Genomic DNA, 13,729 nt, shown 5'->3' with positions numbered 1-13,729 from the left:
TATGCTGGCTGCATGAATTAGTGCTTGTATGTGTACGCATGTGTAGAAACTTGCAAGCCACGCGATATCCCAATTTATTGACGGGGGTGTACACTTGGCCCCCCACATCAGAGTTGTATCATTGCTTTCTTCGTGATTCTATCGAAACACACTACCACATGTGCAATCGTTCTGATGGTGGCAATGTCGGCTCTGGAGAACAAGCAAACGCCGGCTGGTGTTCAACATAAATAGGAGCGTATGGTGTCGTGAGAGTTCATTGGTTGAAAAACTGCCAAACTGAGCTGAGCTGTGAGTGAAAAGTTAATTTCGTAACGTCGTAAATTCTTGAAGCGATTTGTGAAAATAATCAATTAAGGACATTTACAATTTTCAAAGACTGTAAAACCACCGCAATTGTTTTTGCGATTTCTGCACGTTTAATACATCGCTAGACTTGTGTAAAAACACAGATCAATCAGACTTTATATTCGAACGAATATATAAATAGACAAGTCATATAGAGCAATTAAGCCAATTTTATTAACTGAAATAATTCAATAACAAAATACAATATGAAAGTGGACACTGCTACCTTGGAAGTGATTTCGCCAAAAGTGCAAATCAGCGAGAACTACATCGAGACCGATTATGAATACCAGACGTCGCATGTTAAACGTAGTGCCAATGGTAAAATTCAGGTAAGTAACACATAATAAAATAGGCTTGTGCGAAAAATTAGGGGATTGGAGGAAATGAATGAAAAACATACATACATACATATGTATGAAAATGTGAATAATATAGTCATTATCAGCTAATTAAGTTTTGCTTTTATTGAAAAAATACACTCTTGTGTATATCCACGTCAAGGATTACTCACATTTGTTCATAAATTCACTGCTCAATATCGTACCTATCGAATAATGTATATAGTATTTACATACTTTTGTCTTCATGTGTATCATTGACTGAGTGATTATTGATTTTGCTATAATTCCTTACGTGTACATACTTATGCTTATGTGTGCAAAAATAAACATTATGTGCCAGTGAAATAGCTACACATCAACAATATTTGGCTTCTAGAACATTTTAGAGAAAAATTAAAGTTCATTTGATATATTTTGGTTTCCATGAAATTTGTATTTTGATGGAAGTTAAGCCTAAAATTATAATAAATTAAATAATATACATATTTTTAGATGTTATTTCCGACGACTTTTATTTTCTTACCAAAAAATTATTGAATAAATTTATAAATTTTCGAATTTTTATCCAGAGTATATTAACTTTTTAGGAATATATGTAAGTATATAAAAGGATAATTGTGACGAGCTCTGGCGATTTAGGCATGTCTGTCTGTACACGAACTAATCTCTCAGTTTTGGAGATATCTATGTGAGGGCTTACACACACATCATTTTCTCTGCTAGAAGTTGTGTCTATTTTTCGGAACCAACAATATCCGACCACTATAGTTCCTAACTACTGTACAAACTAACTGTCCAAGACAAGTCTACAAGTTCCAACGAAATTGTTCACACATACTTATTCTTTTATTCTCTTTTATGTTACGTTTTTTTTATATTATTGCTTCGGTGCCGTCGAAGTTAACACTTTTAGTAGATTCCGGTTATTCGTGGTGGAGGCGAATTTAACAAAACAGAAATCATCAAAATCGGTCCAGTTGTTCTTGAGTTATAAAGGGTGTAAGTAACACATTATTAATGTGTCCCAGCAATTCGATTATGGTGAATTATTCACAGCATACTTAGGTTTTCAATACTTTTATATTGCTGTTAAATTTCTAACGTAAATAATATTTTTGTACAATTAACCGTAGCATTTGGTTCTGGCTTTGAGAACTTTTCGAAGACTTTTAACTTTGGAAATAAAATGTTCACGTGCATTTTTCCGCGCTCCCAGAAATTTCATATCAAAACACACCTAATTGTATACGTTATATACAAAGCAGTAATAAAACATAAGTACATATGTATGTATGACCATTTTTACATGCAATAAAAATATATGTAATTTACGACTATTTCGTGCGAAATACGACGCTTTTATTATCATTATATAAATTACACACATATTAGAATTTCTTACGTACATACATATGTACATATACAGGCAAAAAATCTCGCAAACAACAACTTTCTGGAGATGCATTTTGTGGGAATAGATACATATACATATGTAAATATCCCACACTAACATGAGCTATCTAAAGCGTCCATGCTGACCCTTCCTTGCCATAACAACTTCCAGTCCACTTAGAAATGCACTCAGCTCAGCTGATACATGAGGAAATGTAGTAACTGACTATATACTTATAACAAATATTGTTGTGTATAAACATATGTACATACTTATATATATAAGTACATAGCACTTTGTAAGCCCACAACTTACCGCGCATGCGTTATAGTAAAAGTGAAAAGTGCGACTGGAAGTATACTCGTTTATGTATGTAGTAGTAATAGCCTATACTTGTACATTAGTAGCGGTTTGTGCATGGTGTGGGAGAGCTTTTCGGCGCAGTGCTAGAGGTGCGTTTTGTTTTGATCAGCTGTTGCTTTGTTGCATGCCACCATTTAAGTAGTTTCTCTTTCCAGCCAAACGGTGTTGGCGAGTTCACGTTCAAGGTCGATGAGAGTTCGTATTTGGGTGAGAGCGAAAAGTCAATAATGCACCTGTTAGCTCACCTATGAAACAATGTCGATGGGCGATTATATGGCTTGTTTTTCCTACGGAAAATTGTGTCAATTATGCAATTGAAAATTTGCAGAAAAGCTTGTAGATGCACTTTTTTACTCTGAACAGTATATATTGAGTTTACTATGAAGTTTGGAACATTCCTATAAAAAATAAAATTAATCAGCTCTACGAGCTTAGTCGATTTAGACATGCCCGTTTGTTAGTCAGTCTGTATGTAGTACATATAATAGTCTAGTAAATTTTCGAGATATTTATTTGAAATATCGTACACGTCTTTTTCTCCTCAAGAAGGTGCTCACTTTGCTATAGATTATAGCTGCCATACAAACTGACCAATAAAGATCTATTTCTTATATGGAAACTTTTTTATCTGTGAGGGATATTATAGCTTCCTTGCAATCGAAGTTAACGTTTTTTTCTTGTTTCAATTTTTTGTGGAAATATACATATACTCAAAAATATATTAGGCGGTTTATTTCAAATCAAAATAATCTAAACGACGTTTGACGTTTGCTCGACAATTTTTGTTAATAGATAACATGCTTACATACATTATATCCTGAACAGGATATATTCGGTTTATCACGAAGTTTGTAACACCCAGAAGGAAGCGTCGGAGACCCTATAAAGTATATATTTATATGAATGATCAGTATGTTGAGCTGAGTCGATTCAACCATGTCCGTCTGTCTGTATATATACGAACTAGTCCCTCAGTTTTTTTGAAATTTTGCAAACGTCATTTTTTCATCAAGAAACTGTTCATGTCGGAACTGCCGATATCGGACCACTATAACATATAGCTGCCGTACAAACCGAAAGAATCAAATGCTTGTATGGAAAACTTTCGCATTTGACGTGGTACCTTCACGAAATTTGGCATGGATTACTGCTTAAGTTAACAATATAATCTCCGAAAAAATTGTTCAGATCGGTTAACGTTTTTTCTTGTTTTTTTTTTTACTGATTTTTCCGTCAGTAGTACATAAGTATGTACGTATTGTGCATATACATACATATGTACATATATTAATGCAAATACTAAAACATTAATTTCAATGTGATAAGAAAATGACTATTACTAGCTTTCCATTTGTAAATAAATCAAGATTGAATACTACGAGTATGGAATTATGAAGAGTAAAGTTTAATGCCATTATTGTCGAAAGTCTTTTCAGAGAAAATATAATACACATTTATTTATGAAAGATTATGATATTTGTGTTATACTGTACATACATATGTATGTACAATACATACATATGTACATAGGAATTCTGTGAACAATATTCTCAGTCACTTTGTTGACACCGGAATTCATTGCCTTGGCGATAATTTGTCTGTATTTAATGTATTTATGAGATCAATGATTAAAGGAAGTCAGCAAAACTAGTCTATGGTATATTCAATAATAATGCTATACGCTATCATTTGAGCTATGCAAAAGGGTATACAGCTGGTATAATCACAATAAATACTGTACTTAAGTATATCAATTATACGACTCAAATCTAAAACTGAATGTTATCCGAAAAGAAGGACCTCCCTTTTTCTAAAATACACTTGGAAATTTGCCTGCGATGTTTTCGTAAACTTAACTGGTTAAAGGGTATTAACGGTTGAAGTGTGATTATTTTAAGGCAAATTTCTTTTCTATTCTCAAGGAAAAAAAAAACATTACATTATGCATTGATGTTTGACGAAAAATATCTCTTAAACGCTTAACTTACGAAAAATTACCATAGAAAAATTACTCACATTACAAAGCGATATTGTTTTTAGTTTTTAGCCACCTTAATGTATATATATATATACATATATACATATGTAAATAATACATTTTCAACAGGCAACAGAACACATTTTTATACTCTGAACAGGCTATATTATGTTGAGCTGAGTCGATTTAGCCATATCCGTCTGTCTGTCTGTCCGTCTGTTTGTATATATACGAACTAGTCCCTCACTTTTTAAGATATCGTTTTGAAATTTTGTAAACGTCATTTGCTCTTCAAGAAGCTGCTCATTCGTCGGAACTGCCGATATCGGACCACTGACAAGATATATTCACAAAATTTGGCATAGATCAGATCCGCTCACCATAGCATATACATACATAGTTGCCATACAAATCGAATGATCGGAATCAAGGGCTTGTATGGAAAACTTTCGCATTTGACATGGTATCTTCACGAAATTTGACATGGATTACTGCTTAAGGTAATAACATAATCTCCGAAAAAAATGTTCAAATCGGATTACTATAGCATATAGCTTCCATACAAAGTGGACACATAGTTACTAAAAGAAATACACAATGTAAAAATGCCGGCCGGCCCCATGCTTTCTCATTAGTAATCATACGATAATTTTGTAGCGCTATATTATACACTTTAATAGGCAAATTACATATGTATATTTGTATATAAGTACGTATATACATACATACATATATTTAATACAGACAACAGTAGATACGTACATACATACATACATATACATATGTATATGTATGTGTCAGCATGATATCTGCTGTTTGCGAGTTAGTGATGTTCTAATTTTTGCAAAAATTAAAGTAGATACGACTGTTTCAACTTAAAAAAAGATGAATCCGATTTTGAGAACATCTCCAACCTTTTTTAAGAATTCTTCCACAACCAAAACCATTTATATTTATGTATGTAGGTATTTCTGTCATTTTTACTGCTTTTTATGAGTTGTTTGAGTTCAACCGAAGAGCTATTTAGTACGTAAGCGCATTTACCTGATTATAATACTCAAACGCATATTTATAGTAGTTGGTCCTAATGAAATTCTTGTATACACGTGATGCCACGATTGCGTACCTATGTACATACATACATAGGTACGTATTTATACAAATGTGTATGGAACGATATTTTGTTTTTTACTACCGGTTGCGGATTGGTACACGTCGTTGTTGAGAATTTGTTAAAAGAAAGAATGAAAATAAAAACAAGAAAAAACGTTAACTTCAGCTGCACCGAAGCTAATATACCCTTCACAGGTGCATTTCTTTTAGTAACTATGGGTCCAGTTTGTATGTGAGCTATATGCTATAGTAATCCGATCTGAACAATTCTTTCGGAGATTACGTTATTACTTTAAACAGTAATCCATGTCAAATTTCGTGAAGGTACCACGTCAAATGCGAAAGTTTTTCATACACGACATTCATTCCGATTGTTCGGTTTGTATGGCAGCTATATGTATAGTGAGCCGATCTGAGCAATTTCTTCGGAGGTTATATTGTTGTCTTAGAAGATAATCTATACCAAATTTCGTGAATAGATTCTGTCAAATGTCAAAGTTTTTTATACCAGCACTAGATTCCAATCATTCAGTTTGTATGGGAGCTATATGGAGCTATGTATATGCTATATGCTTTCTTCGGAGATTACATTGTTGCTTTAGAAAATAACCCGTGCCAACTTTTGTGAAGATACAGTGACAAATGTGAAAGTTTTCTATACAAGAACTTCATTCCGATCGTTCAGTTTGTATGGCAGCTATATGTTATAGTGGTCCAATATCGGCAGTTCCGACGAATGAGCTGCTTCTTTTATGTGTTTGGCACACGTTCCGTTACACATAAGAACGATTGGAGTCGAGATATTAATCAGGTTGCACGATTTAAGGCGCGATATGAATAACTTCTTTTTATGCCCTGAACAGGGTATATAAGGTGCGTAACACCCAAAAGTAAACGCCTCATATTCTACCAAGTATACGTATATGTACATATATTCGTATATTAATGATTTGAGTGACTAGCTGAGTCGATTTGAACAGGTCCATTTGTCAATCTGTTGGTCTTTTTATGTGCGAACTAGTCGCTCAATTTTTCAGATATCAATGTGAAATCTCATTTGTCGGAATCATCGATATTGAACGATTACAGGTTATACAGTGCCCGAATTTTGGTTAGCCGCGCTCTTAAATTTTAGAGAACATAACTATGCCCGCGACAGTTTTAATTTTTTTGTTTTTGTGAACAATATTTGCTCGGTTATATACATATGTATGTAGAAAGTTAGCATGAATACAAAAACTAGAGCATATCGGTACTAAAATAGCAAAATGTGAATACTTTCTGACAACTGCAGTCTTATTTTCATCGTTTTTGTGGTAATTTCTCTGTGTTTTTAATAATTTTTTTGAAGTTTTGTTAACATTTACGCTTATTTAATGTGATTATATTCAGATTACAACCACGTGATTGAAATGGCTAGAAAAAAGTTTTCAGAGGATGTTGAAAAGGTCCAAATTGAAATTTTTAAGGAAAATGGTCTTTCTAACAGAGCAATCAACAGGCGAATAAAAAGGTCAGAGAAAGCCGTGAGAAGTTTTTTGAGATTAGAAGATAAATATGGCATATCCAATAAAAAAATTAAGAAGAAATACCAAGATAACTCGCGGGCTAGTTCACATTATTAAAGAAGAAGCTTAAAATTTAATCGGTTCAGTGCCCCTAAAATAGTAGCAAAATTAAATCTTCCAACTGGAAAAAGAACTGTTCAGAAGATTTTAGCTACAGACAGAAACATAAAGTGGAAAAAGCAATTAAAAAACACAAATTATGCATGTCCATAAAGTAGTCAGACTTAAATTTGCGAAGAAGCATATGAGTTGGACCTGAATTTTCCAAGTAATTAATAAGAATGGGGGTGCAACTTCATATTAAGAGCGGAAAACTTTTGTGAAAACCTCCTAATTATCTAATTTTTGTAATGCGGCTAAGTACTAGTAATATAATGCGGCTAGTAGTAGTTAAATTGTATTTTCAATATTTTAACTTTTTTGTTTCTGTAATACATTTGAAATGTAAAAATATTTTCTCTTTCTTTTCCCTAATAAAGAAATATTGGAAATATTCTAAATTCAGTTATTTTTGACAATAACTCTTATGTTAAACTACCAAAAAGCATGTGCGGCTAACCAAAATTTGCGCACTGTAACTGCCTTATAAACTGATCGATCAGATCTGGCCAATCCGGCCAATCCGGCATTTCTCCAAATTATTTCAGGATCTTATCTGCCAATATCAACATCGATCAGAATTAACCTCTGTTTTTCTCGAAAAACCTTTTTATTTGACAAAATATCTTTTCGAAATTTAGCATGGATTATTCTCTAACACAAAGCTACAACCTCCGAACATATTGTTCAGGTCGGACCACTTTAGACTGTCGCAGCAATTCAAACCGACAGATCGAAGTCAAGATAAAGATCTGTTAATAACCTTAATTTAGCATGAAGTTTTTTATTTCCAGCGACGTGACTAGAACTAGTAAAACGCTTTCTGTTAGATGCAAACCGTTACGTTACTTTAGATTGTAGCTCCAATTCAAACTGACAGATCAAATTCAAGCTATAGATCTGACTTTAATTTGGCATGAAGTTTTTTTTATTTCCAACAACGTGACTAGGACTAGTAAAACGTTTTCCGTTAGATGCAAACCGTTACGTTTTCAGATTTAGTAGTTCATATAAGTATGTAGTTGCTATAAAAACGCAGGGTACATACATATGTATGTAGTATAGCTACGGTGTAGTAGAAGTAAATATTCGTTTGTTTTCGGTTTGCGCTCCGTGATCTAGAATAATTTATGTTTCTCTTTGGATTTATCGCTTTTCCTCTCAGTATGTACATATGTATGTAAGTATGTAATAAAATATTAGCAAACCTGCTATAAAATTCAGTTTAATACATGAGAGATACGGATTTTTTGTTTGAAATCATACAATACATTCTGCAAAAGTAAACATTTGAAAATTGGTTCTCGCACAATTGGCACTCTGTGGACTTATAGCGCTGACAGACGAGTAAAATTAATGCGCCTTAAGTAATGCTAATGCGCATTGAAATTTTATGGTGACAGACGACAGACTTGTGCATTTAGACAGCTGATAATGAAATTTGTTTATTTATTAAAAAAAGTGAAATAAAAATGGATAAGATAAATTATTAATAGAAATTTTTGGAAAATCAATATAAATTTAACAAAAAAATTCATTTATTATTAACTACGTTAAAAGATAATAGAGTGAAATTAAAAGCAATAATTGATTGTAATGCGGGAAAGTGTGCGAAAAAGTTAAGAATATTGGAAAAATGGATAGCAAACTGTGCGTTGTTTATTTTCTGCCATCTAGAAATATTAAAATTTGTTTTTGTTAATATACTTGCACATAATTTAATTACCAAGATAAAACTGCTTACCGCTGATGCTGTAACGGAGCATCTCGGCAGGATAAAATCTATGTCTTACTAACTGTATTGCCGTGCCTATTGCCTGTGGAGACTCCATATTGCTTATTGCTTACGATATATGGAATACTAATTAGTTTGCCATATATTGTAACCAATAAGCTGTCACTTCAGCAGTTTGATAGCGCAGTTTTCATTTCTATGAAAATTTCGAAGAGGCAACATATCCCATTTGCACATATGCCGACGGCATTTTCATTTCGGTAATATAAAATTTAGAAGAGCGAGTATTAAGACGCTTGAGTTATATTATAAAAATAAAATACATTTTCAAAATAACATTTTTTCAAAAAATTAATATTTAGTTCAATATTGTTAATTTACAGAAAAATTATGCAAATTGGGTTGGGAATGAGCGAAGTCTTAAATTTAATAAACTTATACAGGCATAAATCAAAATATCATTGCTCATATTAAATTTATTATTTTAATTGGTATATAAAATTTATGCCACAATTATTATATAGCAGTCCAAAAATATGAATTCTTATTTTTCCCAGACATTTTGTAAAAAAAGGGATCTTTCTCCTTTTCTTATTATCTTATTTTTCCCAGAAATACATTTGTAAAAAAAAGGATCGTAATCCTCAAATGCGCAAGTAAATGTAAATTAAGTTAGCCCGCTAATGCATATGTATTAGCGTCAGGGCTATTATATTGCCGGCTTATTTCCATACCATATAACATTCAACTATAATTCAGTTATACTTATTTCTTTCTTCCTGCTTCTGTAAGAGCTTGTTTTACTCATAACAGTGTATCTTTGTGCCTAAAATAGATAAATTTGAGCTAAAACTTGGCCTAGCCCCTATATAACTAATATCATGATTTTCGGACATCCGGCTGAAACTTTTGCACCTTAAAGTATTTCCCTGGCTTTGATTCTTGTAAGTTGCAAGAGTATAAAATATTCGGTTTCACCCGAACTTAGCCCTTCCTTACTTGTTTTTTTTTTTTTTTGCAATTTATAAGGACCTTTAATTACTAAAATAATGAAATTATGTCCCAAGTATACAATCTCTGTAAAAACTGAAAATTTTTTATTTTAAATCCCTATAAATTCTCTTTTGATATCATTACAGGTGCACCCTGAGTCAGCTGCACTGAAGATCCGCACCGACCGGCGTGTGCCGAAATTGGGTTTAATGCTCGTCGGTTGGGGTGGCAATAATGGTTCCACACTAACAGCTGCCTTGGAGGCTAATCGTCGTCAATTGCAATGGCGTAAACGTACTGGCATTCAAAAGGCCAATTGGTTTGGTTCCATTACACAGGCATCTACTGTACTAATTGGCTCCGATGAAGATGGCAAGGATGTGCATTTACCGATGAAGGATCTCGTACCCATGGTTAATCCCGATGATATTGTCGTTGATGGTTGGGACATTAGTTCGGCGAATATTGGCGATGCTATGCAACGTGCGCAGGTATTGGATGTTGAGCTGCAAGATCAACTTTACAAGCATTTGTCAACGCTCCAGCCACGTCCATCAATTTACGATCCAGATTTTATTGCGGCTAATCAATCGGAACGCGCCGATAATCTAATTAAGGGTACTAAATTTGAGCAGTACGAACAGTTGCGTCGTGATATACGCGATTTTAAGCAAAAGTCCGGTGTCGATACGGTACTCGTATTGTGGACTGCGAATACGGAACGTTTCTGTGATGTAAAAGAAGGGCTGAATTCCACCATAGCTGAGTTGGAGGCATCGTTGAAGGCGAATAAGGCAGAGATATCGCCATCTACTATTTTTGCAATGGCCAGCATTGATGAGGGTGTAAGTGGCAGCATTTTCCTTATAGCAATAATATTTATTAAGCAATATTTCTATGCTTTTGCAGTGCACCTATATAAACGGCTCGCCGCAAAATACTTTTGTACCTGGTCTAGTTGAATTGGCGGAACATAAGAGTGTCTTCATTGCCGGCGACGATTTCAAATCGGGGCAGACTAAACTAAAGTCGGTGTTGGTCGACTTTTTGGTGAGCGCCGGCATTAAGCCAGTATCCATTGTCAGCTACAACCATTTGGGTAATAATGATGGCAAGAACTTGTCAGCGCCACAGCAATTCCGCTCTAAGGAGGTGTGTGTAGTGTTGAGAATATTAATTTTTTTGCCAAAAGTTATATTGCTTTTTAACTCTTCTGTTATAGATTTCCAAGAGTAACGTGGTCGACGATATGGTCGAATCCAACGATGTGCTTTACAAACCAAATGAGCATCCCGATCACGTGGTCGTCATCAAATATGTACCCTATGTGGGCGATAGCAAGCGTGCCATGGATGAATACACCTCGGAAATTATGATGGGCGGTCATAATACGCTCGTCATACATAACACCTGTGAGGATTCACTACTTGCAACACCGCTTATACTGGACCTGGTTATTCTCGGTGAACTATGTTCACGCATACAGATCAAGAGCAATGAGCGTGCAGACGCACTTTGGGTCTCATTCAAACCGGTTCTCTCGCTGCTCAGCTACCTATGCAAGGCACCGTTGGTGCCACGTGGCACACAAGTGGTGAACTCTCTTTTCCGCCAACGTTCGGCCATTGAGAATATCTTACGTGGTTGCATTGGTTTGCCACCCAATTCACACATGATGTTGGAGCAACGTTTCGATTTTGCGTCGATTACCAATGAGCCCCCAACAAAGAAATTGAAAAGCGTGTCAAATGGCTGTGCCACTGAATTGAATGGCAAATCTGCCAAAGTGTCAGCTGTAGCGTCTAACGGTCACTATGCCAATGGCAATGCGAATGGTCATACGAATGGTCTCACTCATTAGGCGCTCATTTGTGGGAGTGCTCAAGAAAGCCAATGTTTGTAGGAGAAGACTAAATTATGCGACAACGTTGTTGGTATTGCGTAGGAATACTATTTTAGTTAATCGGTGTGAGACATTCCCTAAATACTATCCCACCTTTGGCGCATATTTATTTTGACTCATTGACATTGACTCCGGCTCATTTTAGACGACACTTTAGTGGCAATTTATACCGTAGTTTAGTTATATGTAGTTTATAATGCACTTTTAATATTGTACTTGCAAACAAACATAATTATATAGCTGTAAAATATACATATATAAACAATAAAAAATAAATATCCTATACAATAATTTTTCATCGAGGAAATGAAATGAATGGCCAATGTTAATTGAGATAGCTCATTAAATATCGAAATTAAAAAAAATTAATTATACTGTTTGTTGAAAATCTAAACAAATTAAATGTGCTTAAAACAAACACAAAGATAATATTCGAAAATTCGTTTAGGAACAATTTACAGTTTTTAATCAACTTTTTATTTTTAAAAACCACTTTACTGATTTTAATTACAGTGTTGAAAACGAAAGCATTAAAAAAAATATTTTTATAAATAAATAACGTTAAAAAATAATTATATTATGTGTATTTTTTTTGTGTGAATTTTGGAAACTATACCCAATTCAAAAATATATAAAATTGATTAATAAATTTTTTTTAAGCAAATATTCTAAAATCAAATTCTAATATAGTTGGTTGGTTTTAATAATTAGACCTTGGCAATAAATATAAAAATATATTTTGTAAAATGTATCATATACATATTTTTATTAGAATTTTTTTAATAACTTACTCACTTTGCGAGAATTCAACCAATGAAAAATATAAAAATAATCAGGGGTGTTGTGAAATCAAAGGCAGATTTGTTTGGTTGTCGGAATTGCACACCAATTTTGATTTTCAATGACGTCACAGAATCTGAGAATTTTCGTCTTTTTGAACCAATATTCGAATCAGCTGTGTAACAAAATGTGACAAAACTTGACTTCTGATAACAAAACCGATGAAATTGGTTACTTTGGCACAAAAAACCGATTCAATTTCTGTTTCGAGCATCAAACCAATAAGTATTATCGTACCACTCATCAAGCTTGAACTGCAACTGAATTTCCAATAAGGAACTTTTGATCATGGAACCCTTGGTCGATAAGTGTGGGAATCTTAAAAATTAAAAAATTCAAATCATGTGAAAAAATCGACATTCAGAGAGATATAGAAGTGTACAAGTAAGTAAAGAGAAACTAAAAAAAAGAAGATCGGACACAACACTTTGGCGATATATTTTTATCAATACCATTAATTTTAAACTTATATAACCTTTCTAATCTTTCTTGTTGCCAAATGCAAAAAATCCAGCTTCTGGAATCGGACCAGCAGAGGAACAGTTAAGGAAGGCATTGGAGCTCCAGAAGAAGCGTCAACTCGAAAATTGTAGCTACAAAAAAAAAATAAAATAGATTAAAATAAAAAAATTCATTCTAGCATTGTAGTTTTAATTTTTTATACATAGCGATTTCGTGTCCACAATTAAGATTAAGGGTACACTTTTTACCGAAAAATAAAATGGAAATGAAGAAGCTCATTGCTTAGGGATAGTAAAATAAGTAGAGGTGGTCTCCCCGTAAGCGCTTATTGCACCAATTTTGAACTAGTGCCCAGTACTGTAGGATAGACTAAAATTATGGGCCTAAAAGTATACTTTAAATAAAAGAGGAACCTGATTTTTGTACTTCCTATATTTCAATTACAATGATGTATGTATAATTGCTAATGATAGTCAAAATACATAGATATTGGGTAGTCGAAAAAGTCTTTTCGTATTTTGTCGTTGCAGTCGTATATCACCAGTGCTACCAATCACATTGTGTCATACCATATAGTGTTGGAAAGGTGA

General features: G+C 33.7%; 1 protein-coding gene across 1 annotated transcript; it reads left to right on the top strand.

The window, feature by feature from the left end:
- Nucleotides 1-243: 243 nt before the first annotated feature.
- Nucleotides 244-12,409, top strand: LOC105222319 (inositol-3-phosphate synthase). The gene is made up of 4 exons (XM_011199589.4): nt 244-680; nt 10,081-10,779; nt 10,844-11,086; nt 11,157-12,409. The coding sequence occupies exons 1-4, from the start codon at nt 555-557 to the stop codon at nt 11,793-11,795; spliced, it is 1,707 nt and encodes a 568-aa protein (XP_011197891.2). The 5' UTR covers nt 244-554; the 3' UTR covers nt 11,796-12,409.
- Nucleotides 12,410-13,729: the final 1,320 nt, after the last annotated feature.

This window comes from Bactrocera dorsalis, chromosome 3 (genome assembly GCF_023373825.1).
Source record: "Bactrocera dorsalis isolate Fly_Bdor chromosome 3, ASM2337382v1, whole genome shotgun sequence".
Taxonomy (NCBI): domain Eukaryota; kingdom Metazoa; phylum Arthropoda; class Insecta; order Diptera; family Tephritidae; genus Bactrocera; species Bactrocera dorsalis.
Note: the sequence above shows the minus strand (reverse complement) of the source record. Positions and strands in the feature narration are given on the sequence as shown.